This window comes from Chamaea fasciata, unplaced genomic scaffold (assembly GCF_029207755.1).
Source record: "Chamaea fasciata isolate MVZ Bird 193981 ecotype frontalis unplaced genomic scaffold, bChaFas1.0.hap1 SCAF_2, whole genome shotgun sequence".
In the NCBI taxonomy this organism is placed as follows: Eukaryota; Metazoa; Chordata; class Aves; order Passeriformes; family Sylviidae; genus Chamaea; species Chamaea fasciata.
Window position 1 is genome coordinate 89588123 of NW_027094087.1, and position 25616 is coordinate 89613738.

The window sequence follows — 25616 nt, forward strand, 5'->3', positions numbered from 1 at the left end:
AAGCTCCCTCCGCCAGCCCTGGCGGGGAGCAGCGGCTCCGTTCTCGGGCTCGTCCCTCCTGGAAGTCCGCAGGGCTCCCGCTGTGCCGGTGCGAGGGGAAGACACAGCAACGTGCTCATTTCCCTCCTCTCACCGCCTCGCCCTAAGCTCACGGGTGCCTTGTCACCCCGGCCTCAGAGCGACTCGTAGGGCGGGAAGGACACAGACACCGTGGGGGTGGTGTTATCCGCAGTCTTTGGATGCGGGGTCTGAGGGGGAACCACATTCTGGGGAGGAAGCAGTGGGGAAAAGGAAAGAAGCCATTAATCGTTACTTGTGCGAGGCCAGGACTCTTAGAACTGCAGGGAGGTTCTGTGATAATTAAGCAGTGCCTGCACTTAGGCAATGCGCGCCAGCCCCAGCGGCAGCCCGCGCAGCAGGCGGGAGCTTTTCCAAACGGTGCCTCCGGGCCTTTCTGCCTGGCTTCGTCAGGAACTGCGGTGACGGGACAACGGAGAGTGGGTACAAACTGAGAGAGGGGAAATTTAGGCTAGATGTTAGCAAGAAACTTATTGTGAGGATGCTGAGGCACTGTAATAGGTTGTCCAGAGAGGTTGTGGCAGTGGTCAAAGCCGGCTTGGACAGTGCCTTAAGTAACCTGGCAGGGAGGTGTCCTGGGACTACAGGATTTTTAAGATCCTTTCCAACCCACACCATTCTATGATTATTCTAAGTACTGACCAATCAATCAGAGCAAGGCTTTTTATTCCTAGGTTGCAGTCAACGAATTTTGCAATATCTAGATCCATAGTTTCTTGAAATTCCTGTGTGAGTTGCAATATCTTAAGACTACATGCCCTAGAATGGGTGGCAGAGGTACAGCAAGCTCCGTACAGCAAGTAGGGATGTGTCACACATTTAAGGACAGATTTGTCTGGAGATACGGGAACTAGACAGAAGGAGCAAAAATGCCTGCAATTTAATCAGAATACACAGGGTCATTGCAAATCTTCAGATCTGCTGCATTGATAGTCCTAAACTGTGCACAGCATGAAGGAAATACATGATCTGATGTGGAACAATAAAAGTAGGTGGCACTGGCTGAGAAAACTGAAATCACAGAATACTCTGAGTTGGAAGGCACCCACAAGGTCCATCGAGTCAGCTCTCAAGTGAATGGCCCACATGGGGTTGAAGCTTGCAACACTGGCATTATTAGCACCAGGCCCTGATCAACTGAGCTAACACGTTATTCCTTTTCAAATCTTTTAGGCAGCAGTACCTATGGAGAAACTTTTGGAGCCATTCGCAGCATAAATATCTTGTGGGTTTTTGTATCTGTTCTGAAAACCTTTACGGCAACAGTCAGATCTCCCAACTCTGGGACAAAACTAATCCTTAGAAGAGAAAGATGAAGTTATGAGACAGAGTAAAAATGTCTCTTTTGGAAGCATATTTTTAAGCCACCCAACCTGACAGTCCTGGACCCTTTGTACCCAGCAGCCAAAGCCAAGTGAGGCAATGGCAATGGCTTGCACCAGGAATCAAGAATCTGAGGTCAGGTCAGGCCAAAACTAATAACCAAAGTCCTCATGAGGACAAGGACAATACTCAATTTAACTAGAGCCAGGGTGAATGTCATAATAACCCAGAAAGGCACCAAACACTATCTAGGAAGAGCGGGACGGTAGCAGGACAGGTGATGTGAGGTGCAGAAGATCAGGGCAAGAAGGTGCTGCCAGTACAAAGGCAGGGATTTGGACAGAACAAGAGCAGGTCAAAACAATGAACAGAAGATAAATGAGGAGAGAAAAACTTTCAGGGAAAGTCCTGTCTGAGACATACATCATGAACCAGCTCACAAGCTCTAACCCAGCTGTGGCTGCCTAAAAGGCTTGGAGCCAAGCCGTATCAATTCCACTGATATCCAAAAGAGTCCTTCATGATCTAGGACACTCTGCATACATTTCTTTCTAGGTAATTTTTAATACCAATAAACGAAGGTTAGCAATAGCCAGCCAAAAAACCCCAACAGATACCTGCCAAGGCACAGTGTCACGACAGGCTGCCATTACAGCAGTGCCCATTCTCACTATTCCATCTGTTTCCTCCCACTCCAACCACTCTGCCCACTGATGACAAGTAACAAGCAGTGGCTTGCTGTCCTTGAACCTGAGAATTGATCAGATCTAGAAAATATTTTAAAATGCTGCTCCAGTTCCCTGATTTCATTCACAATGTAAAACTACACCAGGATTTGTATTACCACAGCTGAAGAAGTAGCACAGTAGATTCCTGCAGGCAGGAATAACATAAACCAATGTTGCTATCACAGCTGACACAGCATCACATCGTAACTGGGGAGTGCAGGAAGAAAGATGAACTTTTATCAATATTTAAAACCATTTTGCCAATGAAAAAAATTAGTAACAGAGAAAAACAGTGCAAGATTTATGTCCATGTCTGACAGTAGTCAAAAAGCCTGATTCTCTAGAAGACTGTTTTGCCACCTTCCATTTAGAAATTGCCATGATGTCTTACTAGAAAACTAGATTTACATATGCTGGATTAAAAATAATGGTATAGAGAAAAAGGAGTTTGCCTCCTTGAGAATCTATTTACAATATCCTTCTGTGTGCAGCAGCAAGTCTTTGCGGTCATATTATCCATGAGATAGTCCTGGTTGCAGTCATTCAGGATACATAAGCACAGATGTAAAAATAACTATCAAAAGATCCTGCCTAATAGAGCAGCTGTTGAGACACACTCATTATAGATTCTTCCAGAGTGTCCAGGAAAAATTCCCAGTTTACCTCAAAGAAGTCACCTGCACCACACCCCAACTACCAGGTTCCACAAGAAAAGAAAGCCCTTTTTATGAACTGTTTTTGCCAGCCACACTGAAGAAGAGAGACCTGACTCTGCCCAGGAGATGCATATGCTTCCTAAATGATTAATTTTTCCAACACTCTGCTTGGGTACATTTTCACTTAAGACTCATGGCTCATACTATGTTTTTCAGGAGAATGTGTAACTTTGGGTGAATTGTTTTAGAACTAGGAAGTAAAACATTTTTGTTCATCTTATTTTCTCATGTTTAAGAATATATGGGATTGGTACTGAATTCTGCACTCAATGAGAAGTCCAATCCATATTTTCTAACATATGGAAAGGAAATTTGGGCATCTCCAGTTCCCTTTGTGGAGCCACAGCACAATTCCCATTGTCACAGGGACAGAACCAGACTTCTCTACTTTACTGTGCTGGTCACCATAGGAAAGCAATAGGATCACCTGGACCCAACAGATTTCCACAGTAAGCATGTGTGCAATTGCTGATAGAATACAGACTCCTCCCCAAGCTTTTCCTCCCCTGATACCCTTGAACTCCAAAGTGCAGTTGTGTCTAAAGTTTGAATTCATGTTCACTAATGCACAGACATGTGCAAAATAGCCAATACTCTGGATTCAAACTATGTATATGGCCTGCTTTGATGCAATGAGATCTTCTTGATTCAGATGGGGATTCATGAGAGTGCTATCAGGAAAGGAATATTTATAAAGTAGGAACTATAAAACTCCCAGTGTTAAGTACATAGTAGTTTGAATTCATATAAAAAATAGCAAATTCATGAAAGTACAACACAATAACAAAAATGCTAAAACAAACATACTACACTTAGACAAAATGAGCTCTCTACCAGTATTTATGGTCACGTACTATGGTCTGACATTGATGTTTCTAACATCATATCACTTTCATTCATTTCAATCTCAAATGTTTCTTCCAATGGGCGACTGGTATCTGTACTTTTCCTTTGATTTGATGTCTCTAATGTTACTATGCCACTTTCATCCAGAGTTTGTCTTTCTATGTCAAATTCTCTGAAATCCCAGGGAGGTGAAATTATGTTCTTTAATGTCTTCACTGTGTGTACATCGAAGTCATAACATCTTAATTTGTCTTTGATCTCTGTTCCTAGGAAAACAGACAAACCATTAGTTTAATTCAAATGAATACTTCCAAAAATGTAATCTCAAAGAAGCTATCATTCAGAAACTACTATAATTCTCTGCTTTCAGACCATCAAGGAGCTGCTGCTGCTTAATGACTGAAGCTGAACGAGTTGTTCTGAAAAGATCCAGCAGCCTCCGTCCTCAAAAAAGCATAATACAAGAAGCACAACTCAGATTCAAAAGTCTGTTTTGAGAAGTAATTGCCAATTCCCTTCCCAATTCTCCAAGGGGCTTTTTCTCTTGTTTAAGTTACACACAGCTTGGTTTGCATTAATGCATATCACATGGCTGCATGGTTCTTCCAGATGTGTTAAATGACTACATATGGAGCAAGACAATATTGAGAAGAAACATCTGTTTCAATTATGTGACAAATCTGCAGGAAAAGCACTAGAGCACACAGATGGCTTTTACTTTTAAGGCTTCAGCCTTCTTAACATGCTTGACAGGACATCAACTGTGTTCACTACAGATAAATCACTAAGTTCAATGAAGCAGAAATCTATAAAAAAATACAGAAGATTTTTTGTGGAGAAAAAACTTTCACAGAAAATTTAACCTATGGCAATATAATGTATTACTGTTATGAAGCACTTTTTGTACCATATATAAAGCTGTATTTTTGGAGTCAGAAGAACCTATCCCATCTCCAGAGAAACAAATTTTGACATGGTGAAAATACCTTGCTCAACAACAACATAGCATTAGTGCTCTGGTTTCTTAACTCCATACCTCTGTTTAATTTTTCCCTTTGCAATCTAAGATGCCACAAATCAGTATTTTCTATAAAAGAAACCACTGACACCTTTAATGACAAAGCTTCCTTTTTTTATGCTGATGAGAGTTTACTGTCATGATGCGCACAAAAACCAGTGCAATTGTTGCTATGTCCTGACTCACTTAGCCATTAAAAAAACAACCAAAAAAAACCACAAACGCAAACATCCTCTACTTTGTGAGTGATTAGGTAGTGGTCACTCCTTCCTGACATAAGAATAACAATCCTCTCAAAGGACTCAATGACTTTAAGAGACACTTAAGTTAGAGACTTACCAATATAGGCTTCAGAATCACCAATGTACATTTCTATGCAGTGTCCAAGCATTGTGACTGAAAACGTGTCATCTCGCCTGAGACCAAGGGCCTATTAAAAAAAAAAAAAAAGTATTTAGCAGCAAATAAAAATAATTACATCTTAAGTCTGCAATGGTTCAGTTTGTTGGTTTGTTGTTCCATGATGCTACCTAAGCACAGTCTTCACTGTAAAAGCAGAACATTGCACAACCGAAATACCACCACCACATGAACTGGCTGAAGTAGTAAGCAAGTAAGGCACAAAACCAAAACCAGAAAAGAACATACAGACAGACAGGAAATCATTCACATATCATGAGATATAACACATGCTGCTGTTTACTTACTGTAAAATTTCCAGGTTGGAAGTATTTAAAATTATTTCAGATGCATGAGAAGCTTACATATATAAAATATAAATTGCAATTCAAAGTTTGCCAAAGAGGCCATTTTTTACCTAATCAATAAAATATAGAAGATTTAAGAAAAAAACAAATTAAGATTATAAAATAAACACTCATTTGGAGGCTGGGAAAAAAATGCTGGTTCTCCGCTCCAAACCCAAATCAGAGTGAAAGAGTAAATAACAGAATCTGTGACCAGCCCTCCAGGGGAAGCCAGTTACGTACCGTGTGGAAATAGTCAATGGCACTCTCAAAATTGCCCATGAGGCTGTGTATGTAGCCAATGGCAGAGTAAGTAGAAGCATTCTGAGGGATTAATACCAGAGCCTGGCGATGGTACTCCAATGCTTCTTCATACTTCCTGTTAGGGTTAAGTACAGGACATCTATTAGAAAGCTTCATGGGGAAAGGTGTTTTTACAGTATCCTGTGGATATTTTCCTTAGGAAAGCGGAACACAATTGTGCCAGAACTTTAAAATTATTGCTTCACACTCTGAACATAATAATAGAATGTACAAAAGACTCATGGATGTTGACAATTTTCTTCCTCAGTGTAATTGAGAAATCATTGTTCCCCTTTGTACAGCAAAACAGCTGCCTATAGCTAGGTCCCATTTGGAGATCTTAGCTGTTTGATATGGTAAATTGCTTTAGATGTTTAATTCTGCTCATTGTAGCACTGGCTTTCTTTCTGCAGCTTTCATTTGCCTTCCCAAGGGAGAGAGAGAGCAGTGTGAGACTAAATCACACATGATTCAAACTGAGAAAAGCTCCCTGGGCTGAAATCTCACAACCCTTAAGTGCTGCATACACGCGTACCTTTGTCATTTTGCGACATGCTCTGTCTGAAAAGGAGGTTTACACATATCCTTGATATCTATGAAATACCAACCTTTGAAAATTATCTATTAATTACACTGATTATTGCATTTGTCATTTTATAAAACAAGGACTAAATGCATACTACAACATTACTCTGAGAAATTACATTGTCACATTTGACATCCTAGTTCCACATTGTTAAAAATAAAGATAGATATAACCTGTTCACAAAAAATTTTAACATCTACACTGATAATGAAATTATGCAATGAGCAACACATGAAGTTGTTAGAGGGCATCAAGTAACAATTGAAGCAGAAAAATTATGCAACTGTTTGCTTGCTGCACTAACCTTTGACATGATTTCAATTTCATTTTCCCTCATAGTATTTATGTGTCCAATTGACTACCACTGTATTTGAATATGCTGCTTTCAGATTTTAACCACATAATAACAGTGAGTAGACATATATCCAGTATGTTTTTCATAATAGCCATATTATATATTACAGACACTACTAAATTAGTTATTACAGAGTTTTTTAAGATGTCAAAGCATGTGTACAGTCGCCTAAATTCTCAACTTGATTTTCTTGGAAGATGGTTTACAAGGATGCAAAAATATTTTAGCTTTGATTTCTGAACCTGAGCAAATATTACAAGTTGCACAAAGCATGATGTAAGCAGTTAGTAACTTACTGTAGAAATTAAAAAAATACCAAAGTAATTATAAACAAAACAAGTATTTGAAAAAACCCTGCAATTATACTCATGAACAGATTTCAGAAGCCTTTTGTTTGATCTTGGCACAAGGCGTAACTGTTATATGTCCTTATTTCACAATGAAAATGAAAACTAATTGGCAATTTAGGCACAAAGCAATTACTACCAAAGCCAAAGCAGAACTACAGCTTTCATCAACCATAATCACATTCTCCTTAGCAGCTTTGAAATAAAAATTACAGTGTACACCAATTGAGCAATTAAAACCACTAAAAATATTTTTTAAAAATTGCATTGATTGAACAAAAGAAAGCACTGGCTAAAGTCAGATTAAGGTAATTAACAAGAAAACATCTCTATCTTAAAACTGTTAAAGCTTGTATATGTACTTTGCACTTTTTCTATTCCTGGAATGGAAACATGAAATGAAATATTAAATAGTTTTGTTCTAAAAACATGAAGTATGATTCCCTTTCTGTGTTATAATGCCACTGAATATTTCACTTTAGTAAAAATAAGTAAGTGCTAATCCACACAAATAATTGTCACAAACCCACCTTTATGTTAATTAAATCAGTGGACATATTTCAGTATGTGAGGACTGGGACAGTGGAAAGTTAAAATTCACATACATACAAGCATCTAGAAGGCTACAACTAATTCCATAATAAGAATTAATAGTTCAAGAAAGGCTTTTACATTAAGTATTTTAACTTTTGTATAACAAATGGGATATAAGGGGTGATTAATGTAGTTCTTTCCACTAGCTGATTTAGAGAATCTTGTTCTTACAGGGTAATTCTACACTGCTGTCATGTGATACACAATCTTGATATAAAGAAGAGAGAAAACACATCTCTGCAGCATTACAGAGAAATGGAGCTCCAATACTCTCTGCTTACTTGAGTTTTCTGCAGACATGTCCTAAGTTGTTCAATAAAGGCTCCCACTTATCAACTGTTACCTGCAAAATAATGCAACAATTCAAATAACTGCAGCTTTCCTAGACTGTAACTATATTGTCTACTTTAAAAAACCAAAACCAGCATACAAATGAATATGGAATTTTGTTTATGAACAAGAAAAATACCACAAGCATTTTAAACTCCTAACAGAACACAAGCTCAAAACATGTATTCAATAACTCATTTTCTACTTTTTACAACCCCAAAGCCAATAATATTTTTTAAAGGGTCAGTGATATTAAAACTTGATGCAAACCAAAAAAACCTTGTTTTCTACTTAACTAGAAAAAGTCATGTTAAGTCTCAGCCTAGGAGTACCAAAGACAGTTTAAAAATAAAATTTTTACTGTATTACTTTTATCTTAAAATATGCACAACATGTTTTGTCACAGGCTATTACAGAATTTCCTGGAGTTTTACAAATTTATGACCTTGCAAGTTATTAGAATAAATACCTCATTTCCAATAGCTTTGATTTTTTCCAGTGCATCAAGGAACCACTTTTCTGCAGTTTTCCAGCTAAGGATTGAAGGGGTGGGGGAAAAAAAAAGTTAATCAGTGAAGAGTTTTTATTAGCAGTATGAGAAAACTGTATTCAAGAAATATTTCTATGACATTATTTCATCGTATGAGTGAAATTAGATATAAAACCCAGTAATTTAATTTAGTTATACTTTGCATTATGGTCCTAAGAGCTAACAAGGCAAAACTAAAAAAAAAAAAAAACAGAATCAAACTAAAAATATTGACTAAACACTTCTTATCTAGGTTAGGTTTTTTTCCCCAGAATATATTTGGAACCTTCTGAGCTGACAAAATGTTTTGCTGTAGAAAATTTTATAGTATGTGTGCAAATAGATGCCTTTTCATGCATTAAACTACACAATGACAGGCACATGGAAGATAGCCTCAATCTCTGAATGCTCCTCAAGCATTAAATTCTGTTCTTGTTCAATCTTAAACAAGGAAGAACAATGTAGAAAGCAAGGATTGAAGGTGAACACCATCTAAACTATAACCAAAAGACACTATATTTCAATGTAAGTACTTTAGTAGATATATTGGTACATTACAATTCAGAATAATCCACGTTCAAGATAGTATTTGATCATATTTTGCAAGCTTACTCTCCATTTTGAAATGCTACCACTCCAACTTCGTGCATAACAAAAGGATCTTCAGGTGCAATGCTTAAGGCTTGGCTGAAAAACCGTTCAGCCAACTTGGAGTTGTTGGTCAAACCATATTCCAGTCCAATATAGAGCATCGGCAAATGACACCTAAAAACCATAAAAGAAAGTGCATCTTTGTTTCTGTGTGGTTGTCAAGAATGGAGTCACAAACTATAAAGACATACCAACTGTTTGCATATGTTTATATACATCCAAGTAAAAGCTGATTTAAATGGACTACTAACCTAAGGGGAAGTTTAAAAACTTTACATGTTTGTTTAACAAGACACTGGACTCCAAAAGGTAACTGTAACCTGCTCTGCAATCACATGTATTTTCTCACCACTTAAGTTCTGATGTTTTTCCCCCTAATTTCATTCATACATTTAATTTACAAATAGAATATGGAAGAAGTAATCAATAAAAGAATTACATTTACCAGTAACTACAATCAAATATGATAGCTTTATATGCAATATGACGTGATTAGTTCACGACTCATTTTACAACCCCCCCACACAGCATCAAAGAGCTATTCAAGCTATTACCACACAGTAGTTGATGAGCTGGTATGACAGCCACGATTCACAAATTCCAGAAGATGTTCAGGTAGAACTTAGATTACCTATATATAAAACTTGACTGTAGAACTTAGAAAATCAGAATACTAATCGCAAATAATGCAGTTAAATGCAGACGGTTAAACTGTCGGGGTTTTTTTCCTCCCTTGTTCTCTATCAGGCAGTTGTTGCAAATGCATTGCTACTGTTTAAAGGGACGTAAGTCAATATTCTACATTACTTATGGATTCATTTCAATCTTCCCAAATATGATGTTTGTACAGACCCTTTCATGAGCTGTGCAGCTGTGAAGTAGGCAGCCATTGCCTGGTCGTGCTCACTCTCCACTGCAAATGAATGTCCATAGGCTATCCAGGCAGGGCCATAGGTTCTCTCCAGCGTGGTAGCTTTGCTAAAAACAAGAGCAAGTCACAAGCAAACACATCTGAAATTAAATTTCATCTGCTTCAGATGACTACTTATATAGCAATGCTGTGTCACATGGTTGGGTATCTATTAAGATAATTGTCTGTAATGACCAGTGGTAAACAAAGTTCATTTTATAAGTACAAACTATGTAGTACTTAAAAGTATCACACATTATTGTGAATTGATTTTATTATTTCTGCTACTGTTCACAGACAGGAGGAATTATTTGATATTACTGAACATAAACAATTATTTAGTAATTGAATTGAGTAAGATACAGAAAACATTAGTAGTGACTCAGAACTCATTGCAAAATCCTAGCTATACATTTTGAAATAAATATATTCTATACAAATCCAAGTTTAAGAAGTAGGATATGAAAATACCAAATGAACACTTAGGTTGAAATTTTGCCATCTAATTGCTCATGAAGATGAGCATTTGTCACATCACAGTCCATGCACCAGAGAAGTATACAAAATGTCACTCAAGTCTTGAGCTGAAAACTACAACCTGAGCATCAAGACATCAACCTGGAGACTTTACAGAAAGGTGGACTTGACAGGAACATCAGAAAGCCGTGTAGGTTATTTTCTGAATCTGAAGGCACGGACATTCATAACTAAACAGCTCATAACAAGTGTGCCCAGTCTTTTCTTAAAAGCTTTTGACATGGAGATAATACATGTTCCGTAAGTATTCTATCATATTCCTTAACGGTTCTTAAAAACTTATCTTTCCTAGCTTATAATCTAAATTTTGTCTGTCACAGTATAAACTCATTATTTCTCATCACAGATCCTACAGAACGGTTTTGTCTTCTCAGACAAAACTTTACACAGTCAAACATTTCTATCTTGCCACCCATGACAGCAATGAAAGATATGTGGGTGATTGACTGTGTCTTCAAGTTTCTTTTCTGGAAACCATTGTGTAGCCCACTGCTGTCCCTGGCCTTGTAAGCTTTACTCTATCATTCTTCTCCAAGAAATTTAAGCATCTTGTTACTATTTCACTTTTAGCAGACCTCTTTTCCCTTTTCCCAGAACTACTCTGAATTTTGATGTTTGTTGTTTTTTGGTTTGTTTTTCTCTTCAACACACCTACAGATGCTTTCTTGCTATCTAAGGATGCTTGTACATTTGAAAATGTTTTTTATTTCAGCACCAAAACCAAATATATCACTCAGGACAGCTACTTGAAGAGTTTCACACTGCTGCTTGTAAGGAATTTAAATATGTTACTCATAATAACCAGGCATTTAAAAAGTCTAAATGATTAACCCATCTTTACATATGACCTGAGACCTTTACATTTCTCCTGAGACCTTTACCGGTAAAGGTCTCAGGAGAAATTAGTCTTACAGGTTGATTTATGCCTTCTCAGTTTAAGCTTACAGCACCTGAACAAATGCCCTACTTCACAGCAAGGTCCTGCTCCCCAATGATGATAGTCACTACACATGCAGAAGACCTACAGGAAACAGCACTGACCAAACCTAAAAAGCCCACTGTTGCTTGTGCACAGAAAGAACTGGACAGCCAAATGTCAGAATTTTCCATATAACTCTTCGCTTTCAGAGATGAAACCTGAACCTGGGAGAATGTCTGAGTGTCCCTCAACTGAGAACTGAGACCTGACCACCTACAGCTGTAGTTGACTCAGCAGCATGAGTGACTGCAGGGACTACACCTGCCAGAACAGGAGGGTGACAGCCTGGAGAGATATCACACAAGTCTTCCTCATTTCTGAAGTATCTCTGTGGATGAGGTCTAAATTGCTATACCAAAAAAAGGGTGGCAATGAAAGTATTTAAGTTGTAACCAGTTTATTGAGGCTTCTCTTTATGAGCTTACAAACAATCATGAACATTAAATGTTTACTTAGTAAGTGAGCAACAGATTCACTAAGGAAAACAGAAAAAAACATTACCTGAGATATCTTCTAGCATGTTCATTTTTGTGGCCAACCATGAGATAATAGCATCCCACTGCAAACCATGACACCTACACATTTAAATCAAAATAGAATATTATTAGATACATCACAGTCATTTTAGTCAAAAGAGAGGAAGACATAATAATTAGAGAAGTTAGGAACATTTTCACTGAAACGACAGTCAGCTCTTCAAATTATTTGGTATTACAGACAAGCTAGAACTGCTGGCATGTACCTTTCTAACTGAGGCTTACTCATCCTTATGAAGAGAGCTAAGTGGAAAGCTTACTGCTGTCCTCAATTATTGAATGGTAGGGAATACAACACAGAGCCAGATTCTTTTCAGGGGTGCAGGGATAGCATGGGAAGCAATGGGTACAAGTTGCAAGACAGAAAATTAGGGTCAAGTCAAAGATAAACATTTTTTACTGTGAAGGTGATCAAACACTGGAAAAGGTTGCTCAGAGACATGTAGACATTACTGTAACATTTGTTTTAAATTATTAATCAAAGTAAATAACTTGCACTGAATACCTTTTATAGGTACTTAATTTTATAAAAAGAACCTTGGCATAAGGAAATTACAGTGCAGAGAAAATAAAAGGAGTGAACCATTTCTACAAGTTTCATCCAGAAACAGATTTTGAATTCTGTAACTCAAACTAATACATTACAACTTTTAAGTGCTTTCACCTAAAAAAGAAAACTACCTGACAACAAAAACTTGGAACAACTTACAGGATTATTTGGGTACAAGTCCACCAGTTTGTGAGAAAGATAGAAAAGTTCTACATAGTGGGAGGAAACAAGAAAAGAAAATTAAAACATGCTAAAACATTGAGATGTTTCAAGACTTTCAGCTTTCCATACAAAATATACAGAATATCTAACATTATTAATCCAGAAGTGAACAAAATGTTTTCTTTTAGTGATAATGCCTCAAATTGCCTCAAAATAGATTCAGTTTTGCAATTATACAGAATATCTAACATTATTAATCCAGAAGTGAACAAAATGTTTTCTTTTAGTGATAATGCCTCAAATTGCCTCAAAATAGATTCAGTTTTGCAATTATACAGAATATCTGACATTATTAATCCAAAAGTGAACAAAATGTTTTCTTTTAGTGATAATGCCTCAAATTGCCTCAAAATAGATTCAGTTTTGCAATTAGCTAAAGAAAACCCAACCAAAACAACCCAGAAGTCTTCACAGCATACATATAAGCAGCTCTACTTCCCACCCTTTAAGAATTCTGTAACTTATGTCATTAACATACATTAAAATAAATGCCAGTAGTATTACACTTGAATGTACCTTGTCAAGGTAAAACACTATTCAACTTCCTACATCTAAAAGGTATAACATACTGGCTAGATCCATTTCAAAGTAGAGTCCTGTGCATTATTATGCTGAAAATAGGACAAAAGCAAATAAATTATTATATTATTTGGAATAATTCCAAGTGATTACTTTTTTAGTAAAAATGATAATTCTAGTTACTGGAATAACTTACTACAGATTTTCTAACAATAGCAGTAGTAATCACCTACAGGATAACAATTTTATTGCCTATGCAATTTCAAAGGAAAGAGCATTACAGCACGTAAAGTTTTTATTTCTTCAGAGCAGTGTTCTTAAACCAGTGAGATTGTCTTGGAGCACTTTGTATCAACTCTCAGCTCCAGAAAAAAAATATTACAACTGGCTTACAAAATATTAACTTATGTACATAATGCTTCTCAAGGCAAATTTAGAAGAAAATCAGAGTACTGGCCCCATTTTCAGACGTACTGGGAGGTACATTCACTGATCACCAAGAAGTAGGAAGCAGTACACCTAATGATCTATTTGTGTGAATATAATGCACCATCCTGAGAGACTGCGCAGCATATGAGTTCCTTGTTCTATTTTCCAGTTGATTTTAAAGACATTCAAGCTTCTCACTTGATATATATGCAGTCTGGAATAGGAAAAAGCCACCCCAGCTGCAAGTAAGCTATTACTGTAATTCCAATGAAGGTGTTGCGTGATTATCAATTTGTTTGAACTAAAGAGAGGCCTTCACAAAAGCAAAGGCAAGGAGAATTTACAATTTTTTCTATCACAGAATAATCACGTCCACCTAAGCATACATAACCGCTGAAGAGTTCTTTCTAGTTTAATTTATTATATTTTATTGTTGGGCAGAAAAAGTACAGCCAGATAGTGTACAAAGATCACCTGGGAACAGAAATCACAATGACAGGGATGAGGCAGTGTGGCTCATGGGCCTCCTGGCTACACAGTCCAGTTGTTAAAAGACAGCAACACCCATGACCATGAACTCCTTGCACATCTACTTCCTCCTAACCCTCAATCCTGCTGTCAGCTCTGAAATTCCCTCCTTTACCAGTTACCAGTGTTTTCTCGAAATAGCAGGTGGGAGGAAAAAGATATGTAATTTTTCAAATGGTATATAAGGGGGTTTCTTGACATCTTCAATTCTTTATAAAAATTGGGGCTTTGCAGCCTTCTGTTGAGTTGCATGAAATGCTGTGTTCCTTACCATTTGCTTTGTTAAGTTCCACAAGTGTCCCTATATGTACAGGTAAACAATTTGCATGGAAGGGATCTTTTTCCATCACTCTAAAAAAAAAATTAAAAAAACCTGTAATGCACATTTCAAAAACTTTAACGTGTTAAAAGCAAACTGCTTGTGTAGCATGTAATGTTCTAATTAATTACCCCTTTAGGTGTTAGAAAACTATTTGTGACTAAAACGTAACTACTTACAGCATAATAAAGGCTCTCCTCAGACCAGAAATCTAACCGTTAATTTAGCTGAACAAAAGAGGACAACAGAAAATTCTTTCAAGCTGAATATACAATTAGAAAATCAAAATAAAACACTCTTTTGTTTTGCAGGTCACTTCAAATTTAACCAGCAGATAGCAAACAACAACATTTCTGTTCATCTTTTCCAACTTTCAAGCAATATTCCACAACTTCCTGAGGTTAACACCTGGCAGTATGCCTTTGGAGTCACATTTAGCTCAGCTGTGGCAACTGTAAAAATTTTGTTTCCTGTGGCATTGAGAAACACATCCCTGAGTCCAGACCTATAGCAGCTAAGAAGCAAACCCTGGGAGTGTTCTGCCCCGTGACCCGAGCAGCAGTGCGTGCCCGGGCTGCATAACAGCTGATACACGACACTCGGCCATGAAAATTAGAAATAATGTGCTAGCTTTTAAATTAATAACATCTCTGGATTGTTATCTATAGGATTGTAACTGTTAATTGGCTAGAGAAATCCAACTTCCTAACTAACCAACTGATTCCAACCAGTTCATTCTGAAGGCTGAACAAGAAGTAGGTGGAGAGCACGCAAAACGGAAAGTACCAGAATAAGGAAGAGGATGGATGAAGGGAAGTTCAGCACAGTGCTGATTAGGCTGAGTTTTACCTTGGATGCTTCTGATACGTATTATAAAAATACCATATCTTGCCAGACACAAACTACACATTTTAAATATCTGAGACATATATAACACATGACATGTATATTGCAATACATATCAAATGGTTATGTATGTTTACCCATGGAACAACAATGTTTGCTCTAAGTCCAGGAATAATTATTACACTCCACCATATGAGAAAAAAACCTGAAAGTTGCTTTGTACACTTACACTGAAGTAAGCTTATAACACATTTTGAAGTCACAGTTGTAATAATGCCTTTCTGCTAAGGATACTACCACATCCAGGTTTTCCTGAAGACCATCTACTGATTCAGGAATCAGGGTTTCACTGGGTTTATTATACTGAAAGACAAAAGAAAGAACATTTGAAACAAAAACTAAACTGAAATCAGATGGTGTAAGTATTAATATTTTTACTCCTAAAAGAATATTTAAGAAGCTTTAAAGTTCTTAAAATTTTTATTTTTAAACTGAAACTCCATAAAACCTGTATTTGGTAAAATGCTTCTTTAAAATGTACTTAAAAGCTCATTCAGAACACAAAAGACGCTTGCCACAGTCAATATGCTTCATGTAGGCTGTACAAATTAAAACTGAGCAATATGTGTTTTTAATGCTCCTTATGACCTCATCTTTCAGTAAGAATAGTCTGGAATGATGTTGTTATAGCCTAATATTTCCAGGTAACTGACGTTTTGTCTACATTATTAAGATTCTTTTTCCCCATCTAGAAGTTTCTCAATAAATACATTTTCAAAAACATAAATCAGAATTTCAAGTTGTCACCACAGCAGAAAACACCAGAAAACTGTTACAGTACTGCATAAAGTGAAATGTACTGCATCAAAAAAATCACCAAGTCCATATTTATTTCAATGTCCAGAATAAATGGGATCCAAGAAAAATTTATACCCAAAGTCAAGACTTTCAATCAATTCTTCAGATTTTTGGGACTTACCTTTTTCAATTTATTCTCAAATAAAAAGTGAAGCAATTCCTGTTCTTCTTCCGTACACTGTCTATTAAGAGGTAGAGATTCAAGGAGTTCTTTTTCTGTATGAATTAAAAAAACATTGAAGTGGTCATATTACAGAAGAAATAGCAAGATCTGATATTTCAATAACTCAGAGATGCATAAAATTTTATCATGGTCATCCCAACTACAAGGACTATAACAGCACAGATACACTGAAACAAATAATACTACTAATTTTGGAAATTAAGGACTGATTAGTTATTTCTTCTACACTTTAAAATAAAATGTAATAAATATGAAATAACACCATTATTTTTATTTACTCCACATGTCAAATGTTGTCACTTAAAATGCTCTATTAACTAATGCCTAAGCAAACTCCAGGAGGGTTTCATTGGTTCAAAGCCTGTGAAACTGAGAAGACAGGACAAAACTTTGCTTGGGCTGGGCAGAGCAGAAGAGCTTCAGGAGCTAACAAGCAGGACATCTGCTTACTGTGTTTCTTTCAACTCTTAGCACTGCAGGACTGAAAAATAAAAGTTCAAATGTGCACAAATCGTAATTTTCACTCATTTCATATATTTTCTGCTCCTAACATTTTGAAGTCTGTTACTCATTGGGTTGCTTTAATTTTTTTTATCTAGGAAAACACAGCTTGAGAAAGCAGCTAAATTTTACTTGTATTTGAGAAATACTTCTCTCCAGACCTTCTTGTGCTGTCAGCATATGGTGTGACGTTAGAAGATCAAATGCTTCAAAGCAGTAAACATCAAGCTTCAAGGCCTCTTTGTAGCTGTAAGTTGCCAGGGTTCTATTATCCAAAGCATCATAGATCTTCCCTCGTAAAAGGCATATAGAGCTCTTGATCTGGTGGAAAAGCAGGACTGGGGGTCAAAGACTGAATCAGTGTTTGCAATTTAGTCTTGAGCACAAATCAAATATGCTCCCTGGAAAGTAAAAAGTATTTCAGGTATGATAGAACCTGGTGTTCTAGTTCTGTCTTTAAATAAAAAGTTGTCTCCACTATCTCAAAGAAAAATCCAAAGAATGCTCTGTCAGGTTAGCTACTGCCAAACAAACACATGCTCAAAATAAACAACAGGAGGGCAGAGTTTTCCTTTTCTAATTCTGGTATCCAGCTCTCTGATACTGAGTTGTAACCGAATTATACTAAATTCCCTTCATATCCAACCCAGAGAAATTGTCAGTTCCAAAGGCAATACACTTCTTTGCTGACCATTAAACCACATATTTCATGCAAGACAAGAATGACCACAGTAGAGATGAAAAAGGCCAAATCAATGGACTCAGTTGTCCTGAACAGAAAAATATATCCTTGTTTTCAATCCAAAACATAGATATTCCAGGAAAGAAAACAGTGAAAGCTCGTAATTGCCAGTTGTGGTACAATGTTTCTTAACTAACATGTTCTTTCCAAATTCCCTTGATGCTTATTCAGTTCAGTCAGAAAGCCACAGAAGTGTCAACAAAAGAGAAAGTTAACTCTATCGTAAGACTAAACAGTCCTTTAATCCCATTATACCAGCATTCAAAATCACTTCACATCAGCAATGTAATCCACTTTGCTACTTCAGTCTTACAGGGAAAACACTGTCTGTCAATCACCCACACAGTAATTTCAGCTAATAAATTTTAATTTATACCTCTGAAACTAACAAATCTTCACAGACCCTTCAGCCTACACATTGTACCAATCTCTTTAAACTGTATGTCTACACAGAATTTTTTCACTGAGCTTCAAAAATTTCAAATTCACCTCACGTAATTTTCACAAGTGTGATCAAAGAATATCCCACTGAGAACAACACTCAAGTGATTATAAAGTATTTCATTAAAAATAACTGGATGAGAAAAAAAAAAAAACTTGCTTTGTTATCTCAGAATCTGCAGCCCAATTGAAAGCAATGTTAGCATACATTATCAAGAAAGAGCTAAAGGACCGTAAAAACCAGTGCTAGATCATGAAGTTCCTGCAAAGTGTCTGCAAATAATTTATAAGAAGTTGTTGCAAAGCACTGTTTGTTTTTGCACACTGAGTTATTTTCATACAGGCAAGGTAACACACAAAGTGTGATGGAAAGAAGAACGATTCAGCATTTCCAAAAATTATGTTATCAGAAAAAGAAAGCTTTAATGCAAGTTTCAGATTCATAGAGCTGTGAAATCACTTTCTGATTTTCACAGGGTTTTTTTTTTCTACAAAAATATTTTTTAAAATAATGTCACTTACTGAGGACTGCGACATCTCCCAGTCTGTGGCAGAATCTTTCAACCCACTTTCATCCTTCAAGTACTTTTCAAAAAGTCGTTTGTTGATTGGCTCCTCCATATCAAGAATATCCAAGGCCTGTTGATGCTCTTTAGCAGCATACTAACCAAACGTGCATGTAAAAAACAAAGTTTTGAAAAATTTGTACATAAACCACCAATAAACACAGCACCACGTTTTCAAAGGCATAGGTTATAATAACCAGTGTTTATCAGCGGGTTTTTCATGTATGCATTTTCTTATTTGGCCACTTGTCATTTCATAATTGCAGTTAGCTCATTTATTGGTCATCTATAATATGCAAAAATGATAAAATTATAAAAATATGCAAAAACTATAAAATAAAGCAAGTACAGAAAAATGTATTATTCAGCAGTATGCAGTCAGAGAAATAGGTATGGTTCTAAAAACAGTTAACACAGGTTTTAATTAAATACCATAATCTTATTCTATAAACTGCACATTATTCTATTTCAAATTTCTGTATTTAATCTACCAATTAATTCAGTTGTGTCTCTGAAAGAACTGCATTTTACCTTTTCTGTATGACATTTTATATAGAAGTATAAAGTTGCTAACTATAGCTATACAACCATGAATCACATTTCCTCTTGTCAGAAACCAACCAAATAAAAGTGTAAACATGAAGACATGAGACAAAAATGGTTCACATTCTTTGCCCACAGAATATTAGAGGAGTATTTCCTGGCAAAAAAAAAAAAAGGTGAGTTGGATTTCTTCAGATTAGTGCCACAATGGATACTTCAGTGACCCAACTGAAAGTTAAACAATGAAATCAACTGTCAGAATATTTAAACCTGTTGTTCCAATGAACATATATCTACACTGCCTATCAGGTACCTAATCTTCCCAAGATGTGTCTTTTACTTAGTTTAGTTTGCTTCCAATGGGGTTAAAATGTGTACTCACATGACATCTAGCTGCAAGGTAGCGACATGCCTCATACAACTGAAAGAGAAGTTTCATACACATCAATTATAAAGAGATAATGTGTTTGCTTACACTGCGGGAGTCCCTTTTGCTCTCTCCTTTTTCACTTCTATGGCTTCTCCACCCCTTTCACCACCAAAAGTCCTTCCTGACCAAGCCTGTAACACTTTCTCTACTACTAAATTCTCAAAGGACACTTACTTGGCTCTTGTCTTTACCACTCATTATCAGAGTGGAAGGAAAATTAAAACAACTACATCTGAAGTGACAATCCACCTTCCATACCTGCTGCATTACATCCTTGGACCCCATTGTCGTTATAGGACACGAAAAGAACGACACGCGCACAGTCAAGTCGACACGTGCACAGTCAAGTTGTCAGGGCAAAAAGAGGAAAGTTTATTTTTTTTACTTCGGCCTATATAGATTTTGGACAGTGACCACGGATTGGAGGATGAGGCTGCCACCTCTCTTAGTACACTGGTCAAACTAGAAGTCTATCAATTGTCCCTCCTCCAGAGAGGAATGTAAACATCACTTTGTTTACATGAAAATCTCTGAGAAACTCCACTACAAAAATGCAAACATCAGAAGGCTGAAAAAGATCAGGGCGACATCCCATCTCTTTTCTGTGACCCTATCTGAGGACAATGCTTTAAACCTGACTGATTAAACACAGGGCCTTATGAACTAAAAAAATGCAGCTTTCTTAATTACTTTTCTTATAAACATAATCCTGTGATGGTGAAGTCACTGTGGTTAGCAGCAGAGCCTTAAAAGAGGGGTAACAGTAGGATGTCTTTGACTAAAATGACTTACCTTATCCAGCTTCCGTGATCGCAGGGCATGTGCTGCCCTGTGATACTGAGCTGTTAGGTAAAGGCATTGGGCCAACCAGTAGATATCCTGTGGTTCCTCTGAAGTAAAAGAACAGTTTATAAACCACTGCTTTACAATACAGCATCAAACATTTTAATACAGAGTGTTCACTTTTGCTTTGCTAGAGAAGTATCTTCCCTGTAATCCAGCATCCTACTGAGTTACAAAATTTTATTTATAAATATTTATAAATATGTATAAAGTACTTACAGTATCTATCTATGAGAGATTAAAATGAAAAGATAATCGGACTTTAATTTCAAAGAGCTCAGATAGTGCACTGGACAGTGAATACAAAGAATATCATAATAGAGGTGTGTCATGAGAAGGAGACAACGATACAGATTTAAAAAGCAGCAGTTGCAGGTTACCCTGCTCTTGGACATAGGGTGAAAAAAAACCAACAACCCATAAATGTCTCTCTCAATAAAAAGATCCGTGGGAACCTAACAACAGTGAAAGCACTAGACTTCCATAGCTTGGAGTTGCAATTTCAGAAGTACAGCTTAGTACCCTCCTACCTTACTGGCAACCATAGCCTTTGTGGGATCAAGTCCCTGGAATCACTTTAAGAAGTGTAAGTGCCGGTGGCCATGGACAGCATCAACTCCTTCCCAGTGTAAACCCACATTGTGTTTGTCACCCAGGGCAACCCTGAGTCCTGTGGGAAACCACCTTGGTTTCTTTTTGCTCTTGGTTTTTTCTGTTTCTTAAGGAAGGCAAACCTTAAGGTTTGTACAAACATCAATTTTAACACAAAGTTCAAAAGGGAAGGAAGGTGAGCTCTGCTCTATTTAGGAGAATGACATCCCAAAGATCACAAAGATGCACTTAAACCAAACTCAAAACGTCAGCATTTGGCCAAACAGCACTAAAACCCCACCAAAACAGAACACTATCACAAAGAACTTAACAGAATACAACATAAGAAGAAACCACTTACCATGAGAAAGTGAAGCTACTTTGTCAGCCCAAAACAGGGCACTTTGATACTGTTGCTGTAAAAGCATGATAAAAATAATTAGCGTTCCTTCGGGGTTAGCTTTTCTGGATAATTTTGAAATACACTGTACATCAGTCACATTTTATAACTTGTGCATGTAGTGTCTAATGAATGGTAATTCATATTTCAGATCTTTGTAACTTAAAAAAATAGTTTAAAAGGGCCAATGCTGTAACCTCCTAGACATATCCAAAGGTAATTTGGAGTTGTTCATTTATCTTCAATAAAATGCAGGTATCTTTGACCAAAAGTGATGTGCTGTGTAAGTATGGCAACAGGTTGTTAGCTGAACTGCCATCATTGAAAAGTAGCAAGAATCCCCGTCTCCAGTTTTTAAAAAATGCTACATTTTAGAAAAGAATATTAGATAAAAAAAGAGGGAAGCAAAATTACTTCAGGTAACTTCAGCAGCACCATGTCTGATCAAGGAATGTTCATTCTGCAGTCAAGATGCTTCAACTTCACATAAATCCATAGTGCCTGTGTGCATTTCCCCTTATTCTTGAATTCAGATCTTCACTCATGAGAATCCCGTTTGGCAGAAGTGAGTGAAATAGGTAAGAGTGGTGGCAACCAGAGGTCAGACAGAAGCAGAATCTGCAGGTATATCCCACTAACCCACTACAGTTGCCACCAGATTTGGGGTGCCAGGCAAAACCTCACGGAACTGGTTGGGATTATTTCCTGAGAAGATCACCAGGCATTCTTGCTGTTCCTTTTTATCCCACTCCATGCAATGAAGCCTAATATGATTCCTACGATATGCTGGACACTTAACAAATACCCTGCCATTGCAAGGATTTGTAAGACTTAACATCATGTAGCAAGAGGACAAGGGGGAGTGGATTAAAACTGAAAAGGAGAGTACGTTTACAGGAGATGTTAGGAGGAAGTTCTTTGCTGTGAGGGTGGTGAGGCACTGGGACAGATTGCCTAGACAAGCTGTGGATGCCCCATCCCCAGAAGTGTTCCAGGCCAGGTTGGATGAGGCTCTGAGCAGCCAGGTCCAGTGGAAGGTGTCCCTGCCCCTGGCAGGGGGTTGGAACTGGATGACCCTTATGGTCCTTTCAACCCAAACCCCTCTGCTATTCTCTGAAGACTAGGAAAGCCTTGATGGCTCCTCTCCTGCACCACTGCAGTTGTGGAGTTTCTTCAGAACCTCAGAGACTGTTTAATGCTTCTGGAATACAGGTCTGGCAGTCTGTTCTGAAATGCACACACTGATGGTACCCCAGTCCTCATAAAGCACTACACTCCATGACCTAAGTGGTCTCTTTTGTCATGTGTTCCTACATTTCCTGCTTGATGGGGATTAATAATAAATACCCAGCAAATTTGTCAAGAGAATAGTTTGATCTCAATCTGCATTCCCAAGGGGGAAAAAAATCCACAAAAACCCATAAACCAACCCCCCACACATTTAATAGCTGTCTACAAGAGAAGAGATTTAAATTATTATCTCAACACCACAAAAGAAAGGTATAATCCAGGCCTACAAGGCACTGCATGACTTCTGTTGAGCAGTTTTACAGTACTATAGGATGACATATTATTACACAAAAAAGCAACTTCATGTTCCTCCTGATGCCCCTTCCTCAGAAGTGCACAGCTGTCCATACAGCTGTGTGGCAAAGCAGCTTGGTGAAACAGTTTAACACAAATGAGAACAGCAAACCAAACCAATCAAACCTACCAAATTATCTTAAGTCCCTAATCAGCCTTTCAGTCAGACTTGCTGGCCACACAGAGACATGCCTTTGCTGATTTCAGGGGTGTGCTTTTCTCAGCAGTGATGCCTCCACCGAGTCTGAACTGGAAGGAGAGCAGAACAGTTTGACGCTGCATTTAACCTAATTTATTTATGCATTTTTCCTCTTATGCCTCTTTTTTTTCTTTTTTTTTGCCCTGCAGCAACATAATTGCTGAATCCATCAGCAAATGAAAACAAACAACCCTGCCCTCCTACGAGCCATCTGCAGCATTGCAGGAGTGTGATGGGCAGCTTAATCACCAGGTAGAGAATCACAGAATGGTGAGGGTCAGAAGAGATCTTAAAGGTTGTCTAGCTCCAACCTGTGCACAACACCTTCCACTAGACCAGGCTGCTCAAAGCCCCATTCAGCCAGGCCTTGAACACTTCCAAGGATGGGGCATCCACAGCTTCTCTGGCCATACTATTTCAAGTTCCATCCTCACCACCCTCACACTAAAGAATTTCTTCCTAATATCTAATCTAAACCTCACTTCTCTAAGTTTGAATCCATCCCCCCTTGTAATAATCATGGAATCATTAAGGTTGGAAAAGGCATCCAAGATAATCAAGTCCGACCTCCGCCAGAGCGCACCACACTCACTAAACCATGTCACCAAGCGCCATGTCCACTTCCAAAGAAGGGTGACTCCACCACTGCCCTGGGAAGTCAGTTCCAATGCCTGATCACCATTTCAGCGAAAGGTTTTTCGGATGTCCAACCCGAACCTGCCCTGGGGCAATAGAGGTCGTTTCCCCCTGCCTTAGGTAAGTACGGCCCAGCTTGCACAACCCGAGAGGGCGGGATCCTGCGAATACGCCTCGACCACACGGCGGCCCCGCGGCGGCTCCCTGCCTCCCTCTGCACACGAGGGAGAAAACAGGAAAACCCGCCGGGAGGCCCCGGCAGCCGCTGGACACCGCACAGGCGGCGCTTCCGGCCCGCCGCACCCCTCTCCGACCGCCGCTCATTCCCCTTCCAGGGAAAACGGGGCACAATCACAAAAATTCCGCCCTCTCCGCCGCTGCAGAGGCCGGCGCCGCTTCCCGCCCCGCCCCGGCCTCCCTCTCTGCGGGAGCCACGCCGAGAGCGGTTTTTCCTCGGGGAAGACCCGGGGGCCTGCCGTCCCTTCCCCAGCAGCCGCCGCTGGGCGCTCACCTGGTCGATGTAGTGGCGCACTCGCTTCCTGAGCCGCTCCAGGTTCATCCTCCCTCCCTCTCTCCCTCCCTCCCTCCCGCACCGCCCTGAATCCCGGAGCCGCCGAGGGACCACGGGCCGCCCGCCGGTGCAGCGCCCAAACCCGCCCCCCGCCTCCTCTCCCTCCCTCCCGGAAACAGCGCCCCGAGCGCGGCGTTCCGGGAGCGCTGGGGCCGCCGGGGACAACCCCCCCGCGCAGGCCCCTGCCTCCACACGCCCTGAAATAAACACACCCTGGGACTTTTCTCTACGGTCCGTACTGTAGAGAGAGGGAGAAATTTGTGGTGTAGGGCTTCTTCACAGCTTCGAAGTGAAAGATTGTCCGTGGAATTTGGCGCGAGGGAACGGCCTGAAGCTGAGTCAGGGAAGGTTTAGGTTGGATATCAGGAAAAGGTTCTTCACCCAGAGGGTGGCTGGGCGCGGGAACAGGCTCCCCAGGGAAGGGGTCACAGCACCAAGCCTGACAGAGTTCAAGAAGCTTTTGGACAGTGCTCTCAGGCACATGGTGTGACTCCTGGGGATGGTGCTGTGCAGGGCCGGGGGTTGGTACTCCATGATCCTTGGGTCCCTTCCAGCTCAGCATATTCCGTGATTCCGTGATCAACTCTGGCAGGGCTCCCGTAGAGCTCTGTTGCCCTGAGAGCTCCTTTCAGCTGCTGCAGCCTTCTGGTGAAAATGTTCCCTCAGGACTTTGCAGGGGTGGTGGATGGTTTTCTATGAGTCCTGCATCTCCCAGGCGTGTTTGGTGTCACACAGATTAGGGAATCATCCACTAGGACACCGCTGAAGCATGTTAGCTTTCACTACTGGAACCCAAATAATGTGAACCATTAAAATGTCTGATTTGAAGTAAGTCAGGTGTCAGCCAGTACATCTCGGAGCAGATGTGCATGGGACAAGAAGAACAATCGCCTGTGTTTGCTTCTATGGAGAAGGAAGACTCACGTCAAGGTTACAGTATGGAGAAGGCCACCCAGGTGGCAGCTGGTCACAAGCAAACGGTCTTCGTTTGAGGAAAATGGA

The 25616-nt window shown here is 38.9% G+C and overlaps 1 protein-coding gene across 3 annotated transcripts; it reads right to left on the minus strand.

Annotated features, from left to right (window-relative positions):
- Nucleotides 1-3565: 3565 nt before the first annotated feature.
- Nucleotides 3566-24606, minus strand: CDC16 (cell division cycle 16). Of its 3 annotated transcripts, none has more exons than XM_066176705.1 (18): nucleotides 24555-24606; nucleotides 21586-21640; nucleotides 20583-20680; nucleotides 19743-19781; nucleotides 18774-18914; nucleotides 17230-17389; nucleotides 16505-16599; nucleotides 15755-15888; nucleotides 14632-14711; nucleotides 12822-12871; nucleotides 12078-12151; nucleotides 10003-10128; nucleotides 9112-9264; nucleotides 8440-8503; nucleotides 7922-7983; nucleotides 5699-5834; nucleotides 5049-5139; nucleotides 3566-3957 (listed from the first exon to the last, which is right to left on the minus strand). In XM_066176705.1, the coding sequence occupies exons 1-18, from the start codon at nucleotides 24600-24602 to the stop codon at nucleotides 3692-3694; spliced, it is 1872 nt and encodes a 623-aa protein (XP_066032802.1). In that variant the 5' UTR covers nucleotides 24603-24606; the 3' UTR covers nucleotides 3566-3691. The 3 variants fall into 3 exon arrangements, with proteins under 3 accessions (XP_066032802.1, XP_066032803.1, XP_066032804.1); XM_066176706.1 differs by lacking the exon at nucleotides 24555-24606 and adding an exon at nucleotides 22039-22054; XM_066176707.1 differs by lacking the exons at nucleotides 20583-20680; nucleotides 21586-21640; nucleotides 24555-24606 and adding an exon at nucleotides 20049-20150.
- Between the last annotated feature and the right edge of the window lie 1010 nt (nucleotides 24607-25616).

Bases quoted from the DNA above. Each gene is read 5' to 3' on its own strand.
- CDC16 (XM_066176705.1), bottom strand. From the start codon at position 24,602: ATGAACCTGGAGCGGCTCAGGAAGCGAGTGCGCCACTACATCGACCAG. The intron at 19,782-20,582 runs GTAAGTCATTTT...CTTCTCTTTCAG, and splicing joins GATCACGGAAGCTGGATAAG to TTGTATGAGGCATGTCGCTA. The intron at 9,265-10,002 runs GTCTGTACAAAC...TATGGTTTTTAG, and splicing joins GCTGCACAGCTCATGAAAGG to GTGTCATTTGCCGATGCTCT.